We start from the raw sequence: 23,726 nt of genomic DNA on the forward strand, positions 1-23,726 counted from the left end.
TCATCTTCCTTTCCCACACTTGCACTATTGATAAGCTGTGTTTCTTTTAGAGACACATTTTAAACTTGCCTGTTTTTTTTTTTTTTTTGAACTTGAAGATTGTTTCTGTTTTATAAACTTACTATGGATCTTCCCTCATCCTGATTTTGAAGATAGTTTCCTTTATCTAATCTTTGAAAGGGTGGTAAATGTAAATTAGGAATACTTTGCTAAGCCTTGCTTTGCACAACTGATAGTCTTGAAGGAATTTTGAAAGGCAATGTTAGCATTCAATCTGAGTGTGTCTTCTCCTGAAAATGCATGTTGTGTCTCAGGGACATTTGAGCAGAAATCTGTTTATACAAATACAGCAGAATTTGAATTTGTACCATACCTTCTTGGAGACTGTATCTCATAATGCTTCACAGAATGAAATGATACAGTAGCAAGATGTGGTAAGTATGTAAATGATGAGAGAGAAACAGCAAAAAAGCAAGTAATTCCACAAGCAATGGAACTTATGAATACTGGTTTCCAAGAATTTGTGTGTTGTGGTTTGATTCTCAGACGTCTTAAAAGTAACAGCCTCTGATCAAAGCCTTTCCTACGCCTATGAAGTTCATAACTTTTCTCTATCATGTGAGTTTGTTGACTACATATAAAATCAATTTCAGCAAATTTCTTTGTGGAGCACCAGTAGGATCTTGTTCTTCTATCCATCCACCAATTTTCATGAAACTCACTGCGACTTCATAATGATGAGAACTCTAGTCTATAAAATTTATTGGAAATTGATTAGGAGTTCAATAGTTATTTTTGAGAGATTGAGGAACAGGCAGGCACACACCTGAAACTGGCTGTCTTAAAAGCAAATATAAACATATGCAGACTTGAGGGTTGCATAAGCCTCATTTCAAGGAACCAAGCTAAGAGTTTACAGGTAAGATTTATGACGGATTACAGCATAGGCAGGCACTTTTTTATTTCCCAGACCGAAGGAGCTAGTTAGGTCAAATCTGAAGCATGAAGAGTTCCATATGTAAATAAATACATATAAACATAAATATGATAAGAGCCTATGTATACTGGATCAAATCAAGATAAAATAAACAAAAGAGGAAATGTTTAATGAGATGGTTTGAATAAGTACAAATTAAAAACAAGGATAGTAACTGGATTTAAAATGGAAGCAATGACTGGAAAGTGTTTGCAGTCGAGATGTATGACTGTATACAAAACAGTCAATGACATTTTACTTGACTGGCCTGAAAAAAGTTGAGAATTGTGAAGGCCACAGAAGAGAGGATTGTGATAGCTAAATGCATTTTAATTATGACAAACAGATGTTAATGAAGTCTAACAAATGAATCTGAACAAGTGAAGAATAAGAAAAGAACATTAAAATGAAGAAGCATACTGAAAACTTGGTAAATACTTCTCTTGCCCAGCAAAATAATTCTGAGCCAGAAGCTTTTAAATGCAAAGGACACAATATTAAGCAGGAGTAGGAAAAAAAGTATTAATATGAAAGAGGCATTAAAGGTGTTAAATGTAAATACAGGCATGAAGTCAAGGTTACTGATTGGGGACTGAGAGATGGATCTTCTAAGATTCCATACTGAAGAAACTTAGGAGTAGCAGAGATCCTGTCAACTGAAGAAAAGGCTAGACTTTTCCCTCTCAGCTGAGAGGAAAACAAACAGGAGACATTAAAGCATCTATAAAAAGGGAGGCATAAGGAAGGATACTTATTGTGGAAAGCTATTCTGATGTGAAAGAGAAAGCAGCTGCTGTGCTTCTCTGGGTTTCTGTTGAGAAAGCAGCAGAGCAAAATCCCAAGTAAACCTACATTGCTTCTGATGCACAAAAATAAATGTCAGAGCACCTTTTGTAGAAATTGGCAGAAAAAGAAAAGGCTAAAATTAAATATGGTAGTTGAATTTCAGAGTCATGGAAGGGTTTTGTTGGTTCTTTTGGAAAGGTAAGTCTTTCAAAATTGAGAAGAATTACAATACTAGGAACAATATTTACCATAGCCAATGCAAGAGGCAATAGTAGAGGAGAATTAAATAAGTATGTACTTTAATAAGTTTTACTGAAACATCAGTTCCTGCTCACCAGAGCTGTCACTGTGTAACAGCCTTTCTCTTTATGATTAGCTTGTGGGAGCAGCAGCCCCCATGACAATGCAAAACAAAGTTTGAGACCTCCTCCTCATTGCTGATTAGGCTTGCTCTGTCCTTCCACTGGCTGGAGGGGATGGGATGAGGATCACTAATTAGCTTTTGTATGCTTCGATTCTTAGAACCAAGCTTCTAAAAGAACTTTTTAAAGTTTTCTAAAAGAAAAAAAAAAAAAAACTCGCATCTATTAGATGCTTTGCTCCTTTTTTTTTTTTCTTTAGTCAAAGGATACCAATTGTGTATTTTATAATGCTGTCACTGAGGTCAGTCAGCCTGTAGGGAGAAAGAACATATTTTTTCCATATTTAAGCCAGCTGAACTGGCTTAAAGTCTGCTTTGTGTGTGCATGTGTATGTGTACTTCCCTTGCCATCCAACAGAGCCAGCTACTGGGTTAAAAACAACAGATGTTCAAAGTCTTAATGTTGGAAGGAAAGCTGTTAGCTTTTTATGACTTGTGGTTATTGTCAGTGCTAGTAGAGCCTAAAGATGGCCTATTTCACAAGTAGGTAAGAGCTGAACTTTTGCAGGTAGGTCCTCTTTTTGTAGCAGTAAAGAAGCCTAAGGTTATCTGTGGCCTGGATTGCCTCTACTGCTCACTGCCCTATACAGACAGGTAGAAAAGATTGTCTTTGAACCACTACATACTTGATCTGTTGGTATGAGATGAATTTTTGGTCCATCTAACTGTCAGATAGTTAGATAGCCAGAGGTGGGGAAAGACCACAAAGTTTTTTTTTCTTTCTTTCTTTCTTTTTTTCTTTTTTTTTCTTGCATTGAAATAATGAACTGGCAATTTACCACTTAAATTCATTCCTCATATGTTTTTTCTGTTTACCTTTATCATCCACTCAACACATTCTGTCACAGCGGCAGTAAGGGTGTCAGACTATAAAGAGACCCATTAAACCATCCTTTTCAGAGGAAAGCATTGTTACTCATTTGCTGTAATTTTTGATACAAGTTGAGGATGAAAAGCTTTGAATAAAATTTAGCCAAGTCTCATTCAACAGCTTGCTCTTGGGCACTACTACAGAGCACTATCAAAAGACTGTATTTAGGCTTATAACATGTTATCATAAATATGTATGTATTTATACATGCATATATACCATAGAGACAAAAGCACACAAAAATATATAAACTAAAGAATTTTTTTTTAATGTATGTTAGAATATTTGTGTGTATGTAAACATTTGGAAAACTTGTGCAGCAGAAGTCACTGTAGGCACTAATATTTTGACTTTGTAAAAAAAAATTCAGAATTATGTCTTTCACTTGAAATGTAACTGGATGTTTAAAAACTCATGGAGTTTTAGTTACAGCTTCTCAACCTTGCACAACAGATGCTATAAATCTCCTAGCAGGTTTATGTAGGAGGCACTTTATACATGATACCACACTATTTAATTCCATTATTTAATAAAAGGCTACCTATTACAATTTTTTGTAGCCAAAAACTGAATCTCTTGCCATGTAACCATAATGAATGGAAATGAAAAATAGATCACCTGTTTACATGTATGAAAGCAATATTTCTATATATTATTAATAGCATTTGTATGGTTAATAATTCTAGTAAACTATAAAAGCCCTATTAAAATAATTAAATTTTGTGAGAGTAAGGCAAAAAACTCTGCAAACATAAGGTACAAAATGTCCTTATGCACGTATAACTGTTATGGACTTCCATAGTTTTATATTCAGTATAACCTTCTGTCCTTTTAAATAGTGTTGTGCATAGTTACTATGATAGTAATCATATTCTTAAAACTCTTTGGACTGCTTTAATAATGTTTCACTATATTCCGTTGATCCTCATTTCAATTTATATTTAAAGCAGCTATTATCTAGATAGATTAATAGATTCGTGTAGTTTAAGAATTAACATGGCAGTTGATTAGAAACACATGGGATGCTCCTCTATGGACATTTTTCATTCTCTTTGCTGGTACAGAATATGTTTACTTTGTAGAGAGCATTCAAATAAATAACACAGTGTAGTACTGTTATTAATACCTTGTTTTTTTGTATTAATCTGTGTTTAAGTGCCAAATGTTGGTGCTATTTTAAATGATCTTTTCCTATTTTTGAGTATTTAAGTGCTACAGATGTGAACTGCCCAGCTAATGTCCTGACTCGTAACATAAGTAAATAAAATACTGATGTGAACCGACACATTTTCAAACCTAAACTTGAAAGAAAACCCACCAACAACATGCAAAACATACTGGTTATGCAATATATCCACCACAAATAAAAGTTAAAAGACAAATGGGCAGAGATAAAGTATACAGTCACAGATTCCATTTTGATATCTTCTGAAAAATTCCATGGTGATTAATTCTAGGTGACAATAGGTAAAAAGGATGAAGTGTGCCAGTCAGAGATACAAGACAGTTCCTGCTTGGTTCAGAAGAGCAAACCACATGTGTGGTTCAAGTCAGTTTTTTGGTTTTATAAACACATCAATATATTTTTCAGAGACAGAATTACCATCCAGAGGATTTCAGTTCACAGAACACAGACATTATAGTCAACCTACTTAGTATCTCTGGAATTATATACAAGGGTGCACACTTCTGAATTGATTATGTTGCATGGAGCACTCACTGGGCTTCCTGTTGAAATAGCTTTGTTGTGACTTTTTTTTTCTTGTTTGATTCTGAAGTGGTGCCAGAGTCCTTAAATTTCAGTTTATGCTGTCTTTATGGCTGCTGCGATCTGTGTTATGATTTAGTTCTTGATTTTTCCACTGAATGCTTGTTCCATTCATGGGCACTGAGGTCACTAGACTTTTAGATTGGGAGCAGCAACAGCAAAGACATGACTGGAAATTAATGAAAGAAAAATTTAGTTAACATGAATCTACCAACTCTGTGTAGCTTGCCAACTGTATCCTTTGTTCAGGAGTGAACAGATTAGGTGAATAGAGAGAGACACACATACAAGGAAATATTTTATCATAAAATGTAAACAAGTCATATGATTAACAATCACAAAAGCAGCAAATTAGGCCTGTTTTTATTTAAGAACTTTTGCAGCATCAAAAGGGAAATTTGTGTGACTAAGGTAAACAGGTTGGGAACTAACAGAACTCCACATAGATTGTAAGAACGGGGGAAGGTCCTCTCTCTCACTGTGCTGAGGACCTAGAGATCAGTAGTAGCTTCTTAGCAAGTAGGAGGGGAAATGAAAATTTCCCAGCAAGTGATTTAGGTCCCTTCCAACATTTTGGAGGAAGACAAGATTATTTAGGAAAAGAGATGATGAATATATTGAGGTGCATCCTTTTTTCATAGCTAAGAATAGAAAGGCAGTTAGGATCATGCTTTCAGGTCCTGGGATCCCATCCAGGGATGTTCAATCATCACCTCTTTTCAGAAAGAATTCTTTGCCTATCCTCCCCTCCCTTTACAGAAACCAATGCTGAACTCTATGTAAGTGAGATCTCCCCACCTTATTTAGTGGAAAGAGAGTTACTGTCTCAGAGGAGAAAAGACTGTAACAGCAGTTGACCAATGATTTCTCTGAACTCAATGAGAAGGGGATGTTGCAGAGAGGTATGGCAGACTTAAATTATATGTACTGCATATCTGTAGGTAGAAATATAAAATAATTAGGTTAATACAGAGGTAGGGTGAGAAACTCAATTATGAAATGGGAAGATTGCCTGAATTGATCACATTGATACTAGAAGGGAAAGGAGTAGTTATAGTGCAAATTGAGGAAGGATTAAATAATAGCTGAAAATTATTTAGAGTTGTTGGATGGCAATTTCATTTGAAAGGGCAAATGGAAAGAAAGAGTTACTGATATGAGGAGCAGTCTTGTAGTACCCACTGTTACTTCTCCCTTGAGGACAAGTCCAGGCATAGTATCTTCACAGTTTCCCACTGAAGTACGGGACTGTCAAAATCAATGTCTAACAGATGGCAAAACTGACTTCTTATTTCTCATGTAGAAATAATCCCTTAAAATAGTTTGTAAGTCTGAGTGGGCTACAGAAAAACAAGCATTCTCTATTTTAATCATTTATTATATTTTTTTCAATAGCTCACGTCACCTATTCGTAGCCTGAAAGTTTATTAGTACATTTTTTTTCTTTGCAGATAAAGGTACTTCAGTCTTCCATTTCACCACTTTCTTCTCCACTCTTTGCTCTCATTTTCTTTCTTTCTGTATTGTCTTTATTAGGTGAATGAGGACTTGCAAAGACAGTCTGATAAGGAAATTATTTTAGCTTTGAAATATATTTTTGTGTGCTGGAACTAGAAGAATGTAAGTAAAAGAATGCTTATTTAATTGTCAGAGTCAACTCAGGTGCCTAACTTAGGTGTCCAAGCCTGAAAATTTTAGTTAGAATGTGATTGTTTAACTGCAGGCAGGTTTGGTATCTTCTGTGCATGTTCTTTGTCCTCACCCTGAATGGGAAATACGTTATCAGCCAAATTCTGCTTCATGTACATGCCGCATGCAGATAAATAGTACTTAACAAGAGCATGAGTATCTCAGTGATTATTTACATATGAGGACTATGTCAGACTTATTTACTGGCTTAGCGTTTCAGATAATGAGGATAGTTTCAGCTCTCAGTTTGGTATGTGTGCTATGTGACCTGCTAGCTGGTAAAGTAGATGATTTATAATCCTTCATTCCTTTGCATGCCTCTCCTCACAACTGAGGAAAATAGATAGCAACTAAATGATTTAATGCAGTTCATCAACTGGACATAAAATCTCATCAACAATATCTTACCTGAAAACAGTTTTTAAACTTCTTGCTCACAAAATAGAGAGCTATTGGGTTTATACAAGAGTTCATGGTTGCCAGGTTGATGCTGATATAATCCAGTGGCAGCAAGAAACTAAGCAACAAAAGAAAAAATAAAACATTTAAACTCTTCATATACTGTGAAAGCAACTGCTATTTGTGGTTGCAGTCTCTTCTGTCATAGAAAGTAATTCTCTGTCAACTAGCTTCCTCAATCTAATCTTTTACCACATCATATCTGGAATAACCTGTGTCACAGAAGTTCACAAAAGCAGGATGGAAATGATTGCAATGGCAATAGACAACATTTATTTTAACTTTTGTACACCATTACAGCTGAAACGCCTAAAAATAGAAGGATGTAATAGAAAAATCATAAAATAAGAGTCAGTTCTTCTAACATCACAGTTGCATGCACAGTGACATTTCTTACATAATCTCCAAGTGTGCTGCACTATATTTTTTCAATAAGAATACTTGATTGATATAAGAAAATAGGATACCTAAGCAGTTCACATCTGCCAGGGTCTCTTTCATTGTATACCATTTTCTTCAAAATTCGGCTCAGATGGAGAGGAAACCAGCAAAGAGCAAAAATCACTACTAAACAGAAAACTGTTTTTGCAACTTCTCGACGCTAGAAAAAGAAGTAAAGAAAATTATTACTCATGGCCTAATTCATATAGGTAGGTGTCTATAGCAGAGTGATGTTGTCAGCAAAGTAAGTAATCTTGATAAGCATGCAGGGATTCCCAAAGCACAGCTTCCAGGCTACCTGCTGCCTGTGAAACCTTTTTTTATGGAACCAATACATCGAGCTAGTTCTTGAAATCTGGCCATCCTCAACAGAGCCTACTGATCACTTAGACTATAGCAACTAGAGCACATGGGTGATTGTCAGGATACTGGAGCTGTCACCCAAAGAAAATCCATTGCTGGACTTCCCTGAACCTGGCTACTTTCTCAGCTATTCTTATTACTCTGAACTTGATTACTATTCTGGCAATCCTTTGGATAAACCTTTATCTTCAGGAGCGTACATATCCTGCAAAAGACTTTTTCATGTATTAGGGAAACAGGTATCACATTGAACTGATAAACCACTTTCACCTAACCCTTGATCTGGGGCAATATGTGAGCCCAAGGCACCTAAATGAATTGGCAATAAAATTTCATTCAACTGTGTACCTAGTCAGGATATCAAATTCTCTGTGATGTACTATTTTATATTTAGTATGTATGCACCATGTCATGTAAAGGAATACTGAACAGGAAAGAGTTGCACAGTGTATTAATTTTGCTATGTGTGCTTGATATGTGATCTTAATGTTCCTGAACAAATATTCCCTCTACAAACAAAATTTTAGAAACCTCTGTATTACAGCTTAGTCACATAACACTTTGTTAGGAAATAATTTAAATTTGACAGATATTTTATGTGGCTCTAGAGATTTACAGATGTTTTATTGGATTTTTGGCAATGCATATAGGTGGTGTTTGGTTGGCATGTATTTGATGAAGAGAGCCATATGTAGGGATGAGAATACCACTTCTTGAACTGCCACTGTAATGTAACAATAATAAGCATTGCAAGGCTCTATTGTTAACAATTTTAAAGTCAAATGTTTGATTAGATTAAGTCTTGTTTATCTTTGAATAAGATTATTATTTTTTCTTCTTTCTTATAATAGCAGTTTTCATCAAAATATGAAACAGTCATAGCTAGACATTAATGTGGACAAGGCTGTAGGGAGGAAGGAGAAAGGGATGAAGAGCAAAGACTGATAGTTGAAAAGACACTTTACATTTGTAAATTGTGGCATAAATCCATCCTCCAGTAACCAGTCCAAGTAACATGCTGGGCCCTGCACTTCATGATGGGGAAAGAGGGAGGGAAGGTTGCCCTGTACATACCATTCTAGTCCTAACGGGTAGAGCAGATTATGTGGGGCCCTAGGAGAGACTGTGTTGCAGGCCCTGGGGCCTGTTGAGGGAAGGAAGTGGAGGATCGGTACCACGGGAGGATCTTCTGGTCTGCCCAATCTGGAATGAATCAGCAGAGGGAGAACCCCTTGGAGAACTCACTGAGATGCAGAGGGGACTGTTTTAGGGATTGCCATTTCTAAATCGAAGAGTAGGATTTGATGGGCTGAAGTTAATATTGCATCCTATTGTCTGACTGATTGCAGGAAAAAAACTACAGATTAGTTTTAAAATTTCAACTAGGAATGGAGCATCAGAAAGCACTGCAAAAACACGAAAGTGAGATTTGACAGTTTTGTGAGTGACTTTACGATTACTTGTTTGTCAAAGTCTCCTATTGTTCTGTTCAATAGCCAGTACTGCTACAGTAGTGGTACTGTGAAACAAGCCTGAAAAATCCAGCCTAATCTAAAACCAGGTTACTTTACAATTGCTTTTTATAGGACACAAAATTGTGCATTAAAATATGCCAAAAATAGGGAGGGCTCATGGAGCTGTATCTTTATGAATAAAAAATCAAGATACAATTTTTTGGAAAATCTTTGTAACTGAATGATTTAAGGTTAAAGAGCAGGAGAGCAGAACTATCACACTTAAGAAAAGAAAAAAACTCTGGTGAGCTTCCAGAGCATGTTCTCTTCAATATCTCCTTATATTATGATCTCTTATGTTCTGGGTTTGACTGAGTATCTTAAGGTTGTAAATAACCTATATCATCACTTTCTCTAACTTACTGTATTCAGATGCACTTTAAAACATTTCTGAGCTAACCCAAAGATAGAAGAACAGTATTTTCAAAGACTGGCATTCTTAATATTTACCTGCTTAAGATGTTCACTGAGAGCGATTCTCAAATTACTGTTCCTTCTGTTTAACATTTCACAAGTCATTAGTGTGTAAAAGATAGCAGTACATGCCAGAGGCATGCAGAAATAGAAACCAAACAGCCACCAATCCTTTGCATCTTTGTAAAACTGCAGAGAAGGGAAAGAAAAGAGAAGATATTTTCTTAAAATGCAACAGAAAGTACCACAGAAATGTAATGGGAAGTGTGACAGTTGCTACAGTTCTTATAAGTCCAAGTCTGCTGGTAAACTGTACTGAACTACGTCAGCTTTCTTATTGTCCTGATCTATTTTGGACCAACATCAAAATGGGAATTGTGGCAGTGTAAACATTCAGTTTACCTTACTGATAGCCCATCTGTACCTTTGCTACAATCTGTTTTGAGTTAGAATTAATTTCTTGTTTTCTGGACATGTACTCCCATTCATGAAAACTGGAGCTCAGTTTTCACAAAAAATGACATGCCAAAATGTAGCAAGTGTCAGTTTGCGATAACAAATCTCGCTAAAAGCCTCAGGAAATGCCTTTTACCTCTATGGCTCCTGTCCTGATTCCATAAAAGGAAGGTTCAAAATGTCTTGTAAGCTTAATCATCTTTTGTTATCAGTGAAAAGATTGCTAGTTGGTTTGCTTATGTACTGGCCAGATAGAGGCCACTTCATAAGTATTTGTCTATTATATGCAAAACTTAGGACTGGTGGCTTCCAGTGGTATCGTTACTTTTAACTCTTTGCCTGTCATTTATACCATTTGACTTTTGTGACCAGGCACAGAGGGAAGTGATAGTGGTGTAGCATTACTTAGCTGAGTAATTTTAACTCTTAACTGTGGCTTGAGGTTTTCTGGATTATGGGAATACTACATTTGACAAAACATTTAAAATTGTAATTTTCTGCAGATAATTATATTTGCAGACTTGAGAAAATACTGTATTTAACTTTTATGCTCAGCCGAATCTGCATTGAAGTATAACATTTTAAATACTTCCTGCCTCTACATTATTAGTCACTGAGATGGATGTGTGCAAAAGGGAATCTTCTTTCTCATAATCTTTCCCTTAGCTTGTTTATTCCTAGTGGATGTGCTCTTGTAACATCACAGTTCCCACACTAAATGTCAAAATGTTAATAACTGAGGATTATATGAATCCCATTTGAAAAACATCTGACATCTTGTTTACATTTAAAACTGAATAGTGCTAAACTTTGAAAGATGAAAATGGACATAATGTAATAGACTAGTATCTAATATTTCTTAATTTGCTTTAGTTACATCAGAAAGTTGAGTTATTGAGAGAAGGGAAATGCTTCAATTTTTATCGTCTCACTCCAACAGACAGAGTAAGTTGCTTAGAGTTTGTAATTTAGTGTACACTACTGGTATCTAGGCCACAACCCCACCTCACAGGACATTTTGAACTGCGTTGATTAGGCTGTTTTATCCTCCTCATTAGCCTCATCCCTGGGAAAGGAGGGGCTGCGAGCCACTGCATAGTTGCACTCCCCTTGGGGGCAGAATTTCCCCCCTGGGAACTCAGCTTCTGCCAGCAGAAAACCAGAAAACAGCATGCTTCATATTTTAAGAGTCTGTATTGAGGGGAAATCTAATTAGCACTCCTTCTGCAGAGAAAAGGACTGCAAATACATGAAGACAATTATTTTTCTTGGTGACAAATTTCTTCAGGTCAGACTAGAAGCACATTGGCCGGGCAGCATAGCAGAATGTGTACTGTGTGAATCCATGCCGTATTTACAGGGCAAACTTTCTGTACTGATAGACTAACAGCTTTTGTGAGTATTGCATGTCAGTCACAAAGAACACACACACCCTGTCCTGTGTACCAACCCTGAGCAACGCTTTAATTCCGTACAAAGACCTGGTTTTGTGAAGTAATAAAACCTACATGAAAATATCTGCAAATGATTAATTATGAAATCTGAGCTTCACAAAGTCTACATCAAAGCACAAAATTTGGTTGATTTAAGAGAAATAGACATTCTTTTGTTTGTCTTGAAAGTCCACATGGAACTAGTTTTCTACAGGAAATGTGCATTTAAACAAGTTTCCTTGTGCACTCAGCCTCTTGGGAATCATGGTCAAGCATGAATTTTTCAAGTCTTTCAAGGATTGCTTTAAACATGAATCAGGCTCCTATTAAAAACAAAAATTAATCTTAATTCTTTCCCAAAGTTTAATGATTGTTTATTGTGATGGTTGTGGTAGTAAATACTATACTTAAGTTAAAACAGTATTTCAATTTCAATATCATGTTTTTACTTGCTTACAACTCATTGAAACACTATCTATTTTGACTGAGGCTTCCAACACTTAATTCTTAGCTTGAAAGTAAATATTGATTTGTTTTCTGGAAAATCAACTTGGATTTGGTGGGATTTGGAGCTTTTGAATTGTGCTAAGCATTCCAAAGATACTAATTACTGTTAAGAAACAACAACAACAACAACAAAACAAGCTAGTCTACTTACTGAGTTAAGAACAGAACAATAATCATTAAAGTTAACATGCCCACAAAAGACTTGAACTGTAATGTTTTTGAGAATAGTGAGGACAAAAACATACTTTTTCTTAGGGAGAGAAGAAGTGAAGATTGTCCAGGCACATTTGTGGAAATAAACAGCCATTACAAAGGTGAAAAGCCTAGATTTGCTGCAGTATCCACTTCATAAATTACATTCTTGTAACTAAAATATCTACAGCCATAGAATCTGTAGACTTTAGAAAAAAAGATATTGTAAGTCCTATGCAACTCTACTCCCTCTTCACCTACATGATTTATTTCCACCAGGGAATGGCTTGTTTTCTCTTGCTTTTGTCTCTTGCTGTCTCTGCCATCCCTGCAGCCTGTGTAACTGCATGGAAGATGGGGATCTTTCACTGAAAACCATCAAACATACAGAATCACAGGATGGTTGAGGTTGGAAGGAACCTCTGAAGATCATCCAGTCCAACCCCCCTGCTCAAGCAGGGTCACCTAGAGCATGTTGCACAGGATTGCGAGTTTTGAATATTTCCAGAAAAGGAGACTCCACAGCCTCTCTGGGCAAACTGTTCCAGTGCTCTGTCACTCTTACAGTAAAGAAGTTTTTCCTTATATTCAGGTGAAACTTCCTGTGTTTCAGTTTGTGCTTGTTGCTTCTTGTCCTGTTGCTGGACACCACTGAAAAGAGTCTGGCCCCCTGCTCTTGACACCCTCCCTTAAGGGTTGTAGACGTTGATAAGATCTCCTCTCAGTCTTCTCTTCTCCAGGTTAAACAAGCCCAGCTCTTGCTGCCTTTCCTCATAGGAGAGTTGCTGCAGTCCTCTAATCATGTTTGTAGCCCTAGGCTGAACTTTCTCCAGTAGCTCCATGTCTCTATTGTACTAGGGAGCCCAGAACTGGACACAGTACTCCAGATGTGGCCTCACCAGAGCTGAGTAGAAGGGGAGGATCACATTGGCTTTCTTCTAGTCCTCAGGCACCTCTCCACTTCTCCATGACCTTTCAAAGATGAGGGAGAGTGGCCTAGCAATAACATCTGCCAACTCCCTCAGCACTCGTGGGTGCCTCCCATCGGAGCCCATGGATTTGTGGGTGTCAGGTTTGCCTGAATGATCTCTAACCTGATCCTCCTCAACCAAGGAAAAGTCTTGCTTTCTCTGGACTTTTTTCTCTTGTCTCCAGGTTTCTGGGATTCCTGAGGGCTGCCCTTAACAGTAAAGACTGAACTCTGCCTTCTCTGTATCCTTTGTTACCAGGGCACCCACCCCATTCAGCAGAGGGCCAATATTTTCCCTAGTTTTCCTTTTACTGCTGATGTATCTGAAGAATCCTTTGCCAGATTTAATTCCAAATGGGCCTTACCCTTCCTCATCGCATCCCTGCATACTCTGACAGTGTTTCTATATTCCTCCCACATTGCCTGTCCCTTTTTCCACATACTGTATACTTCCCTCTTCAGTTTGAGTTTTGCCAGGAACTCCTTGCTCATCCATGCAGGCCTCCTGCCCACTTTGCTTGACTGCTTACTCACAGGAATGCACCAATCTTGAGCTTGGAGGAAGTGATCCTTGAATATTAACCAGCTCTCTTGGACCCACCTTCCTTCTAGAGCCATAATCCATGGGATTCCTCCAAGTAGTTCCCTGAAGAAACCAAAGTTTGCTCTCTTGATGTCCAGGGTTGTGATCCTACTTATTCCTTACTTCCACCTTCCAGGATCCTGAACTCCACAATCTCTCATGGTCACTGCAGCCAAGACTGCCTCCAACCTTCACATCTCCAACCAGTCCTTTTTTCTTTGTTAGTACAAGGTCCAGCAAGGTCTGCTTGTTGGCTCCTCAACCATCTGTGTCAAAAAGTTATCATCAATGCTCTGCAGGAGCCTCCTGGACTGTTTGTGCCTAGCTGTGTTGTCTTTCCAGCAGATAACAGGCTGCTTGAAGTCCCCCATGAGAACCAGGGACTGTGATTGTGAGATTACTACTAGCTGTCTGTAGAAGGCCTCATTGATTTCCTCTTCCTGATCAGGTCATGTAGTAAACACCCACAACAGTGTCACTTATGTTAGCCTGCCCTTTAATCCTTACCCAAAAGCTCTCAACTCACTCTTCATCTACCCCTAGGCAAAGCTCAATACATTCCAGTTGGTCTCTCACATAAAGAGCAACTCCACCACTTCAGCTTCGTGGCTTCTCTTCCTAAAAAACACGTAGCCATCCATGACAGCGTTCCAGTCACATGAGCTATCCCACCATGTCTCTGTAATTGCAGTGAGATCATGGCCCTGTGACCACACACAGATCTCTTAATCCTTCCTCTTCATTCCCCATGCTGCATGCATTGGTATAAAGGCATTTCAGAGAGGTAATTGAGCAGGTTTCCCAGGAGTGGTGCAAGAGGATCTTCCCTAGTCATGTTCTGTATGCACTTCCCCGGCTGCGTGCACCCACTGGAGGCATCCTGACCTGAGCCACATCTTGCTGACTACCCTGTCTTTGTAAGACCTGTAGAGCTGCGTCTGCTGGCAGAAGGTCTTCCTGAGTTGATGCCTCTGACACTGCTGATGCAGCGACTCCAATAGCTGCAGGCCAATGTGCTCTGTGTCGTGTCATGACCATGTCTGAGGAAGTGTGCACTACTCAGATGGGAAATGAAGGTGCCTTCTTGTGCCCTTCTGCGCATACTGCTACACAAATTCCTGCATCTCTTCACTGCCTCTCTTAGTTGTGCCCTCTTTTATTTTCTAAATTTTCTAGCTGTGTTTGGGCCTTTCCATCACCATTTCTAGCCTGAGCTATGCTATGATCCCATAAAAGGAAAAGTGTCAGACATGTGAAAATAAACAGAGAAACTTGTATTTTATCATGAAAAATTCTGGCTCAGGAAAAAATGTGGAGTTTCCCTCAATAGTTAAGACCTTGCATTATCTGCCTTCTGTCAGACAGAACAGAACAATAATCATTTTTTATTACTGAGTGAACTGTAGCTGGCCCTTATTTGAGTCCACAAAGGAAAATATAAGATACCTTTTCCCATTTTATCAGTGGAGGGTCAGGCAGAACCACTATCCCTCTATATACTAAAGATATATTAACTCTGTAGTGACTTCTATCTGATTGCTTTGAACAAGCTAATGTGAGTATTGGCAACTGTTAGGCTGCAGTAGTGTTGGATGAGGGCTACGAAACCTGCCAAAGAAGCCAGTATGTATGTACTGCATGTGCTCAGGCACTTCTCTTGCTCTGAATTTTGTATTGCTGTGTCTAGATGACAGTTAACAGTGTCAAGCAGTACCAAGCTTCCTAGGTTAGAGATATGAGTCTGTCAAATTTGTGGCCATGAATTCTTATAAATGAATTATTCTGCTTGACTTTGTAAATGGCATTCGGAATAGGAAAGGTTATGTTAGAGCATGGCCCCACCCTTTTCTTTTTCTGCCAAAGGAGCTGGCTACTGCATACACAACGATGACTCATCGTGGTAAAACATGTTTTCCGACAGTTACAAGCTCCAAGGTGTTATACCTAGAAGCACAATACCTCCTCAAGCTCTGGCTACGCTGGCACTGTTCTTGACTGTACTTTGATCAGGTCTATGTTGTAAACCACTGGATTAAGAATCCTCACTAGTGAAGGAATGAAAATGTTGTAAAGTCACGTTTGCTATCTCTGGATTAAAATAGGGATTGACTAATGTAAATGAACGATCCTCCTTGCAGCAGTGTACATTAGAATACATTTTATATTTTAATGGATGAATAAAGCATATTTTAACACTATAATCCAGTATTTTAAGTGTCTAAGATACGTACTGCCAAGCCCAAGAAGGGAAGAAAGGATGTTACTTACCAACATAAATTTATTTGTAGGATTGAGCATGCAGGTAACATAACCTTCATCCTTGTATCTGAAAGGTACCACAGCAAAACCAATTGCTTCTGGAATAGCCAATATAAAGGACAGAAGCCAAATGGAGAAAATTTCAATAGCAGTGATCATAGGGATTCCAATTCCCTGAACACGGCTCCAGGAGGCAACTGCTCTGTACCTGAAAGAGACAGGCATTAGATTCCAATCTCCAGTATCTTCCTTAAATCCAGAGCTCTTCGTCTAGTTTAAAATATTAAATAAAATCCTAAAGCTGATATCCCAGCTTGTTTTCAACTTGTATTGCTTGTTTTTGCACACACTAATTGTTTCTGATGAAAGTAGGCAAGGTTTGTGAGGACAGGCAATATCCTTTACTAGATCAACTTATGTATCAGAAGAAAAAAACTTTCAGGCCCAGAAGCCATTCTACAGATCTAAAATAGCTTATCTCCTTCAGCCACATCAGTATTAACAGCAGCGCTATCCAAAGTGAAGTCGTCAGCTTGCATATGACAAAATACTCTGAAAATACTCTTCATAACGTGAAAATGCACTTGTTTTACTTATTCTGCTTAAATGTTAAAAAATAATAGGTTTGTAAGGCATTTTTATATTGACTTGAAACTACAGCTGAGTGCTAATTAGGATGGTCTGGCTGCCAATTCAAGTCTTAGCCTCTGCATCACCTTTCCAATAAGAAACTGAAGTGCACAGCTAAGTCCATACATGCCAGAAGCAACACATTTTCCCCATGACTTTATCCCTTAGATAGCAAGTTTCTCTGTGAAAAGTGAAATTATTGAAACCTGATTTCTTGTGTCTCATAGCTGGAATCTCTGGTAAAAGGTGAGAATTCTAAAAGAAACTTTATACATAGTCATGCATTTATAGCATTCCTCAGTTTTCTTCTTTTTCCCTTAACCTTCTCCATCCCTTCCATGGTGGAGGATTTTTGTTATCAGGCTGCAGCCTTTCTCCCAGTACAGGAACTTAGACAGCATTTCTCCTGTACTTGTCTGTCAATTTTCAAGGAACTTGTAGGGATTTTTTTATCCTTGAGACTCAACCTCTTTACCACTTCTGGTCAAAAGGTTCAAAAATTATTGGGAGGAGACTGATAGGCAATTATGATAGGCAGTGCAATACACAGTACAAACTGATCCATAAATAAAATTTTCAGGAGCAGACTGTAAACTGTTCTAGGAATAACTGCAGTAAATTAGTTATTTAGCATTTGCAACAATTTAGCAAAGACAGTGCTATCTCAAAATTAGAGCAAGAATAAACAATGTTTTTGTTCTTATAATAATCTGAAGTACATGCTGGACAGATTTCTTTCATCTATGACACAGCATTTCCTAAACTGTTTATTTCATTTTCATAAAATGGTTACAGCTTCCCATTTGAAATTATAGTGCAGCATGGCTTTATCATGGCATCCACTGATGAAATATTCTTCTTAACTGAGAGGGAAAAAAAAGTCAAAAAAAATTGTTCCCCTACCTTAAAAATGTCAGAACAAGAGGTCATTGAAACAGATTAAGAATTTACAAGGAGCTGTCATTTCATTGTCCTTGCTGTGTTAAGTATTCTTTTCTTCTTCAGACATGCCCTCATTTTCTGCCCCTCTGAATACTGGCAGATACATTTGGATGTATGCAGCTGCCATCTCTATTTTTAAAACTTTGTCAAGGAAGGAGCCAGGTAGTAATTCTAGCTGATGACAGTGGCTAATTAGAGTACAACAGGGAATACCAGCAGGCACGAGGAGGGTGAAGGGTGTAGGAAAAGGAGGTACCCTCAGCAGACCAGGAACGTATGATCTGCAGATATGTAGGCTCTGAGTTGCGGCGCTGGGTGAGCTTTGGCACAGGAAAGTTGAAACTGGGAGAAACTGAAGTTCAGATTGGGAAACTTTAGGCTGGAGAATTAGGGTAGGAGTTAGAGGATTGGAAGGAATACGGAACTTTGGCATGAGATAGTTTTGAGGAGGAACTTGACGAGGAAAGTACTGGGGGCTTGAGGGCTCACCCAGCAAGGGTTTAAAGAAAAGAGCAGTTGAGAGCTCTGGGGTGGGATGGTTTGAGTATACTGGGAAAGGATGGACTTTGGATATCTGAGATGGAAGGGATGAAGAGCTGTTGATTAGGAGAAAAGTTAGTTAAGAGAAGTAGGAACCTGGGCTACAGAGGTCAGTAAATGTGGGGATATTAAAAGGCATCCTCCCCTTACAAACTTCTCTGAACGAAACAGAGGGAAGCAGGCGAATGAATGCAAAATTAGGCCTTCAGCCCATCAGGAAAACTGCAGAAAGTATTATTACAGAACATCACTGGAAGGTGTCAGAGCCTTGTATAACATCATTCTTGTAGTAAACACTAGAATCTTTTGTTTTGATATTGATAGCAGTAACATACACAGCGTAGTCACAGGTATACTAGGGGCAGGTTCTTAGTACACCATTTTAACATCAATATACGTATAAACTGAAGGTTTTGAACATACTAAAGCGAACTATTATATTTTAGACTTGCAGATTAAAAAATGAAAACATCTAAAGGCATCCTTATCTTTAAAGAATGTTGTGAAGGAGGGAGGCAAAGTTTTACTAATGGGGAGGAGGCCATTGAAGTTGTAATTCTGAGAGCATATGAATGAATAAACTATAATGAAATGACTGAGAAAGTTACCCTGATCATAATATCTTCACACACATTTTAATTGATATTAGAATTTACTTTTGAATCATGTTTGTGATCCTTTCATATTGTCTTTTGCCAAATATCAAATTTTGCCTTTAATTACTGGATGGAATATACTTAGGAACATGCTCTTTTGCACAGATATGCAAAGATTGGTATAAAGTGGACTTTGTGGCAATTTTACAATCAGTACAAATTTTACTTTCTACTGACTGGCAGTTTTACAATTAGTTCTATCAGCTGCACAAGCTACATTGTACTATCTCATCATTCTTGACTGAATGATATTCTTAAACAGTTTTTAAACTATGGACTGTAAATATTTTTCAGATAAGAAGAGTAAAGTTTGTGTTGTGTTACCTGTATAAATTTAGTAACAACAAATGAGTTATAAATTGTGAATTTGACTTTCCTTTCTTGCATTTTTTTGTACCTTTTCTCTTTGTATTACATCTGCTTTGTACAGGAGAAGATCAGTATATACAGCAGTAGGGAAATATATATAGGGAGTCCTATATATATTTTACTGGTAATTTTTTCAGTTCAAAATTAGAATAACCCATCAGATGAGGAATTAGCTGAAGAATTTCAGGAATGATTTCAGCTAAAGTACACAAAGCTCAGTGATTAGATCAGAATATGTTGAATGCATATTAACCTGCAATTACTTGGTCTCTTTACTTATTGCTTTAAGAGTGACTTGAAAAGTAATGGTAGGATAATTTTTCCAGTGGATGTTCTGTGAATTATGTAATATATAGGATCTTTGTCTAGCCACAAACTTCCTATAATTAGGAATGGGAAAATACTGCAGCGTTAATTTCCTTCAAACCTAGAGAATATAGGACATCTGTGAGGAAACTGAAATAAAATGGGCACATTGTGCATTACATTTAATTCCCAAATCTAAGATCTGTGTGTTTATGTTTTATTTTACATTTCTTTTACTATTTTATTCCCTTTTTCTCATGAACCTTTTCTAAAACATTCAGTTCTTTTCCAGGTCATTTTTTTATTTACTGTTGTGGCTCCTCTTCTCTCTCTTCCTTTCATTTTCTACTGCTTACCCATGTGCTGTCAACTTTAGTATATTGTACCCTTCATCTCTCACTCACACTACTCTGTTTTCTCTGCTTCCCTTTCTTCAACCATTCTTAGCATAGAAAAACCGATTTGTTTTTCGTGGACCCTCCTGCACAGATATGCACAGTATTTAAGGACATGGGACCATTATATTCAAAAGTATACCTATATAAATTAAATATTTTGCATTCTGATCTAGTTATGAATTGCTTAAAGCCTGTCTTCCAGAAGGACATCCTGTCTTGATCTGAGGACGTTAAGAGTGGGACCCCTGCTCCTCTCCCTTGTGGTTTCTTCCTGTAGTTAATTATTTTCATTAAATGTTAAAAATGTGTAATTATTTTCATTTGGCATTTGTCTGGCTAAAACTTTGATAAATGAGTTCTCATTATATCTTTTTTCATTAGGTTAAAGACCGCATACCCAATACATTTTCTTTGTTTTAGTACTTGGCCACTATAGTTAAGCAGGTTCTTCAGTATTGATTTTGACAGCAACCAACTGAGATATGTAAGGCCATTGAATGATTTTTGATGCTTTTCTATAGCTTCTCCTTATTTTTGTCAATGTTTTGTCAATTATAACTCTGAAAGAACACTAATGAGCGTTACAGTATTGGTCTCATTAGTGCTGTATGCTTGTGATTTTTGCTGTGGCCTGGATTACTTCTTGGAACAATTTGGATGAATTTTACCGTGCTAGTATCTAATTAAAATTAAAAAATAATATATAGTATGCGCCATATGAAATGAAATCAAGGAGCATATGAAAATGAAATCTTGGCCCATAACTTGTCTGTGAACTATCAGTCCCTCACTCCTACTGTCTTAGAGTGGGTACTTTCCTCTTCCATTCCTTTTGACTAATAACATATATGTAAAGACATAAACAAGAATTAAAAAATTAATTGTTTAAATGACCCATTGGTGTGATATATTTCTATTCTGCAAATGCCATCATCCCCTATGCATTACCTTTACCATAAAAGGTAAAAACAATACAGAAAAGGCAAGAGACTTGATCAAGAACATTAGAAGCAATCACTGTCAAGTCTGGAGTTAGAACAATTCCTAGATAACACAGCTGTTGCTTATATTGATCTGTTCCTGTTCATCATGAGAGATCACAGCAGTTCTTTGTTTTAAAGATAGCCAGTAGTGTGTTGACTGGAAAGTTCTTAATGTAATAAAGCTCTTTTTGCTTTGTTTTAATGTAGATTTGATTATCTAATACACTTACTGGAAGTTGGTCTATCAGATGAAAGCGCCTAACCTAACATTACAGTTCTAAGCCATGCCGTATGAAAAAGGGGCAGTAAGCTGTATACATGTGAAATGAGATCCCTCTCTTCCCTCTTCATCTTAAAATCCTCTCTTTACTGGAGACCTAAGCAAGAGTAAAATCTCAGGAGGAAAAATACACTTCTGCTTAGTTACAGTCAGGCACTGTTTAGAAAAAGAGTCAGATTATAGTCATCATCATGACCTAGAGTTTAAAAATGCCTGAGAGGCAACTGTGTGCTTCCTCTGAAGGGTAAATGGCTGGTTTGCTGTTGTGTATCAGCCTCGGAAACCCGTCTCCAAATGCGAGTGAGCTTTGTTCCCTTTGGCCACGCACAGCTAACCTTAATGCGATGTCAGTACAAGCCACTTTGTAGAAGGAGCCCAAGTCATGAGTGGAGTTTCACAGTAGGAGGAGGATATAGTTGACACAGAGACCAGTCCTTGTAGAAAAGTACAAACACTTTGTGCTAAAGCAGGGCTGCAGTCTTCAAAGGAGGATCAGAGAGTCAATAACTGAAGCTGTGGAGCTCTGAATTGATTATATCAATTGTCTCCATCTATTTTTACCTGGCAGGATGCCACCCTATGTATAGATACCTAACTAACTATAAATGAGCTAGCTTTCATGAGCTTTTTGAAAATAGAAATGAACAAAGCTGAAGACTAGAAACAGTCTTTTTGTGACAGCACAGAGCTCCATACTGGCTGATTTTCCTTATTAGAAGACTACATTAGCTGATGTGCAATTCTGTATTAATGGGAATATGCTACTTACAGTGTCTATTCCTAACTTGTTGAAAGTGCTGTCAGATCCTGATTTCACTATAATTTGACGTAGATACACCTCGTGTTAGTTACTGTCAGAATCTGGCCATATACGTCTGTTTTCTAACACAAATTATCTGCAACTATTTATTAGAGTAGCACCAGGTGAAAAAGAGTATGTACTTGGCAAACCATGTAAACTGTAAGAGCAAATTAAATAGACTCAGTCTGGTCCCATAAAAGGTTTTATACTCAAATGCAAATGGGGATTATATATACTCAAATGTTGTGGGGATTAGTTAGTGCTTATAAAAACATATGTATGCATATCTGAAGCAAGAGCTTCAGTTGAATTACTGCCAAATTATGAAAATACATGTAACAGTAGAATCAACCCTACTAGAATTGCATGGGTTAGAATTTAACCAACAAATTCTAAACTTCATATGTGCTTGTTCTAGGAGTTGTTCCTTAGAGTAATTCTCAGGATTGTATTTTATGCGAGGCAAATACCATTTGGGAAATAGAATTCTTTTTATAGTGCCCAAACTCATAAAGGAAATAGAGCACTACATGTATTATGGCTTTTTGTTTCTGGGTTCAGCTAATAATTTAACATACGAGTTACTAAAACAATAACGAATGATGTTTCGATTATGGATACTACTAAGTCAATTATCCATTGTAAATCTTGTATATCAACTCTGCTTAAAACCAAGCAAAGCTTATTTTTAAAGTGTTTGCATCGCTGTATTAATACATATAATTCTATTTATCAACAATTTGTGTATCAAATTCCTTATGTTTTCTAGTAAAACATTATCAAGTAAACTCAAGACCAAGAAAAACAGATGTGAAAACTTCATCTGTGATTGCCTATATATATGAAGAAAAAAGGCATAAAGAAATAATATTTTAAAGCTTCTTAGCTGTTGTCATATCATACTGTTTATATATCTTCCTGAGCACTTTTAGCAGGGGCATTAATTTTCAAACTATCAAAGTTTCCGGCATGGTTTTCAATAAAATTCAATTAGTGGTATATGTTATCAAAATAAAGACTATGTTCCATAGGCAGTGAGTTGATAAAGGTCACAATTATTTGTAAGACAGATTTGAACAGTAACCTAGGATTAGAATACAGAGATTCTTGTATTCAGGCAACTTGAAGCTGTTGCCTGCCTTCTGGTACATGAAAAAAAGTCTTTAATAGGTAAAGTTTCAAAAATTAGCATGAAATAAATCACAATAGTTACACTAAATCCCATCTGCTTTTGAGAGCATGAACAATAATGATCACAACAATGGCGATAAATGTACATGCCTGTAACTGCTGAGGAGACCATACTGAATGCTCCTAATTTGGGAAAAAAATGCAAAGGAAAAAACAGTGTCTGCCAAAAGAGTAGAATATACTGTACCTGTCCACACTAAGGGCACAGAGATTAAGGACTGTGATTCCCACTGATGCCTTCTGTATAAAGGGAAGGAATTTGCAAAGAAACTGTCCAAATTCAGAATTCCCAAAAGGCCACTTCTGAGCAAGGAGCTAAAGAAAAGATATAAAATAATCAGAATATTTAAATAATAACTTAGCAAATATGTATTGATTGTAATTATTTCTTGTTTTTAGACACAACCATCTTAACCTTGAATTTTCCATATCTCAAGCATATCCTTTGTTTCTGAGTGAATCTAGATAGTAATTGATGCTATAGAAACATGGAAAGTGAAAATATAAGTATTGATCTTGTACTATTG

At 37.1% G+C, this 23,726-nt stretch overlaps 1 protein-coding gene across 2 annotated transcripts in view; it reads right to left on the reverse strand.

The window, feature by feature from the left end:
* Positions 1–735: 735 nt before the first annotated feature.
* EDNRA (endothelin receptor type A) overlaps positions 736–23,726 on the reverse strand; it is a 40,671-nt gene continuing 17,680 nt past the window's right edge. For both annotated transcript variants that reach the window (XM_062573886.1, XM_062573885.1), the window contains 6 exons: positions 23,387–23,514; positions 16,112–16,310; positions 9,739–9,891; positions 7,438–7,571; positions 6,920–7,028; positions 736–4,991 (listed from right to left, as the gene is read on the reverse strand). In XM_062573886.1, coding sequence (XP_062429870.1) covers positions 4,854–4,991; positions 6,920–7,028; positions 7,438–7,571; positions 9,739–9,891; positions 16,112–16,310; positions 23,387–23,514 — 861 coding nt within the window. In that variant the 3' untranslated portion in view covers positions 736–4,853. The remainder of the gene's footprint in view (positions 4,992–6,919; positions 7,029–7,437; positions 7,572–9,738; positions 9,892–16,111; positions 16,311–23,386; positions 23,515–23,726) is intronic.

The sequence above is a fragment of the Rhea pennata genome, chromosome 4 (genome assembly GCF_028389875.1).
Source record: "Rhea pennata isolate bPtePen1 chromosome 4, bPtePen1.pri, whole genome shotgun sequence".
In the NCBI taxonomy this organism is placed as follows: domain Eukaryota; kingdom Metazoa; phylum Chordata; class Aves; order Rheiformes; family Rheidae; genus Rhea; species Rhea pennata.